At 63.4% G+C, this 2,540-nt stretch overlaps 1 protein-coding gene across 1 annotated transcript in view; it reads left to right on the plus strand.

Annotated features, from left to right (window-relative positions):
* The window catches only part of PTSG_12295 (uncharacterized protein), a gene marked incomplete at its 3' end in the record, with an annotated part of 13,586 nt that extends 11,145 nt beyond the window's left edge, over positions 1–2,441 (plus strand). Inside the window, exons 19-20 of the mRNA XM_004993851.1 lie at positions 217–1,690; positions 1,987–2,441. Of these exons, the coding sequence (XP_004993908.1) occupies positions 217–1,690; positions 1,987–2,441 (1,929 nt within the window). The remainder of the gene's footprint in view (positions 1–216; positions 1,691–1,986) is intronic.
* Positions 2,442–2,540: the final 99 nt, after the last annotated feature.

The following is a 2,540-nucleotide window of genomic DNA, read 5'->3' on the forward strand; positions in this document are numbered from 1 at the left end:
CCGCAATCGATCATTGCGGGACAGTAAGCAACAATAGCGACGTTCAGTTTGCAAGACTCTTTCGAGGCGGACGTCCAGCTGCGCGGTGATGATGCGCAGGTCGCGGCGATCGGGTTCCCTTGGCGCGATGAAGGCGTCTTCTTGTATTCGCGTGGGTGCGGACTTGACATACGTCCTCAAACAGTTCAAGTGGGGAACCCGCCCAACACGACGCAGGTCGGCAACGTGACGGTGTTCTACCGGGTTGAGGACGCGTGCGGGTATGTTGGGCTGGCGAACCGCACGGTGCATGTGCGGGACACGCTGCCGCCGGAGGTTGAGGTGCTTGGGCCCGGGGAGATGTTTGTGCGGGCCGGCTCGACGTTCTACGACCCGGGCGTGCGTGCGCGGGACAACGTGTGGCCGACGGTGAGCGTGGAGACGGTTGTTGTTGCGGACGGCGCAGAGTCGCGGGCGGTGCACGAGGCGCCGCAGGCGCAGGGGCGCGAGGTGTTCCATGTTGTGTACACGGTGCGGGATGGCAGCGACAACCAGGTGACGCAGGTTGGGCGGACGGTGCACGTGCTTGCGGCGCCGGAGCGGTCGCCTGCGTCGTCGTCGGCAACGCTGTCGTTTGACTTTGGGGTGACGCTTGCTGTTGCGGATGTGCCTGGCGGCGGTGCAAGCGGTGCTGGCGGGCGGCGCGAGGTGTACTCTGTTGCGCGGGCGGTGACGAGCGTGTCGGTGGACCCGGCTGCGCACACGCTTGAGGCGGACGGGCTGGACGTTGTGCTTGGCGGGGACGTGGAGGACTTTGTGGTTGAGGGCGGAGACGGCAGCAGCGCGTCGCCGGGGGCGGCGTATGTTGAGCTGCACGTTGTTGTTGGGGGCGCAACGGCGGACGTGGTTGAGGCTGCGCGGGCGTCGCCCAAGGTTGAGGCGATGACTGAGCTGACACGCGCGGTGTCGTTCTTTGGCTCGATGCGCAACGCGGACGGCGACTGCGCGGGGCTGGACACGATTCCGGATGCGCTTGCGCGGCACGGGCGCACGTATGTGAGCGCGGAGTGCGAGGGCTGCCTGTGCGTGTACGAGGCGCTTGAGCCGTCGTCGGAGGGCGAGTTTGATGCGCCGCAGCTTGAGGAGACGGTGCAGTACCACGTGACGCTGCGGCCGTCGGACAACCGGGCCTTCAACCTGGCGCAGCTGCGCCTCAAGCTGTACGAGCTGGGCGTTGTGCCGGTGCTGCTGCGCTTCGAGCCCACGCCGGCGCCCACGACAACGACCACCACCTCGACCACATCCGCCACCACCACTGACACCACGACAAGCGCTGCACCGACGTCTGCTGCTGGTGCTGGTGCTGGCACAGCTGCGGCAAACGCGACCGCTGTCAGTGGCAACGCAACAGCAACAGTGACTGCAACGGGCGGTGCTGGTACATCGTCCAGCACAACGACGGCGAGCACGACCACTACGACCACCAGCACGACGACGACCACGACGCAGGCTGTTGAAGCAGTGACGTTTGTGACGCGAACGCCGTTGCCAAAGGGAAGCGATGCACTGCTGCCTGCGCGGGCTGTTGTTGAGAATGTGCGTGCGGTTGTTGCGACGCGGGTGGAGATGGCTGTGACACCTGACCTGACGCGGGTGACGCTGCTGAACCAGTTGTACCACCTCGGCATCGTTCCCAAGACGTGGTCCATGGGTAAGCCTACATGTTTGTGTGTGTGTGTGCTTTTGTTCTTGTGGAGTGGAGAGGGAATGTTGCTGGGGTGTGGTTGTAGTATGTTGCCCCACGTGGACGGGCTTGCTCTTGTGTGTTTGTTGTCGTTACGTTACGTTATGTGTGTGTGTGTATGTGTGTGTGTGTGTCGATATGCTATCCCATGTGCGGTGGTATGGAAGGTGCTGGGGATGCTTGCATCCGTGATGTGCACTACTGTCCTGTGCGTTTGCTCACACGCGCGTTTGCGTGGTGTCTTGGGTTGTGCTGAAATGCAGAGGCACGCGAGTCTGAGACGGTGCTTGTTGTTGTGACGTACAACGACGTGACGGCGGCGGCGGTGGCTACGCTGGAGAACGAGGTGACGTGGGTGCTGGGTGCGGTGTCTGTGACGTACCTGTCGACGGAGCCGCTTACGCCGCCCGCGTGGTCGTGCAACTACACGGTGGACACGGCCGGTGTTGGGGCGAACATGACTGGCGCTGCAGCGGCGGTGAACGAGACGCTGCACATGCAGGGGCTGACGCAGGGGGTCGACTACCGACTGCACGGGTGCGACGGCGACGTGAATGCGAGCGCAGCGTGTGTGATTGAGACGCGTGCTGCGCTTGGCGGCGGTGTGCTGCTTGCGCTTGAGGCGTGGCCGGCGGTAGTTGCTGTTCGGGATGACGGATGCGTGACGCTGGACGACCTCCTGCTCACCTCCATCAAGGCCAAGCTTGGTAGGGTGTGATGTTTGGGGTGTTTGTGCAGGAGATTTGTGTGTGTGTGCGTGTGTGTTCGAGTGTATGGGCTGTACATGGGCTGTACATGGGCTGTGTGTGTTGTCTGC

Source organism: Salpingoeca rosetta (assembly GCF_000188695.1).
Source record: "Salpingoeca rosetta unplaced genomic scaffold supercont1.12, whole genome shotgun sequence".
Classification (NCBI taxonomy): Eukaryota; class Choanoflagellata; order Craspedida; family Salpingoecidae; genus Salpingoeca; species Salpingoeca rosetta.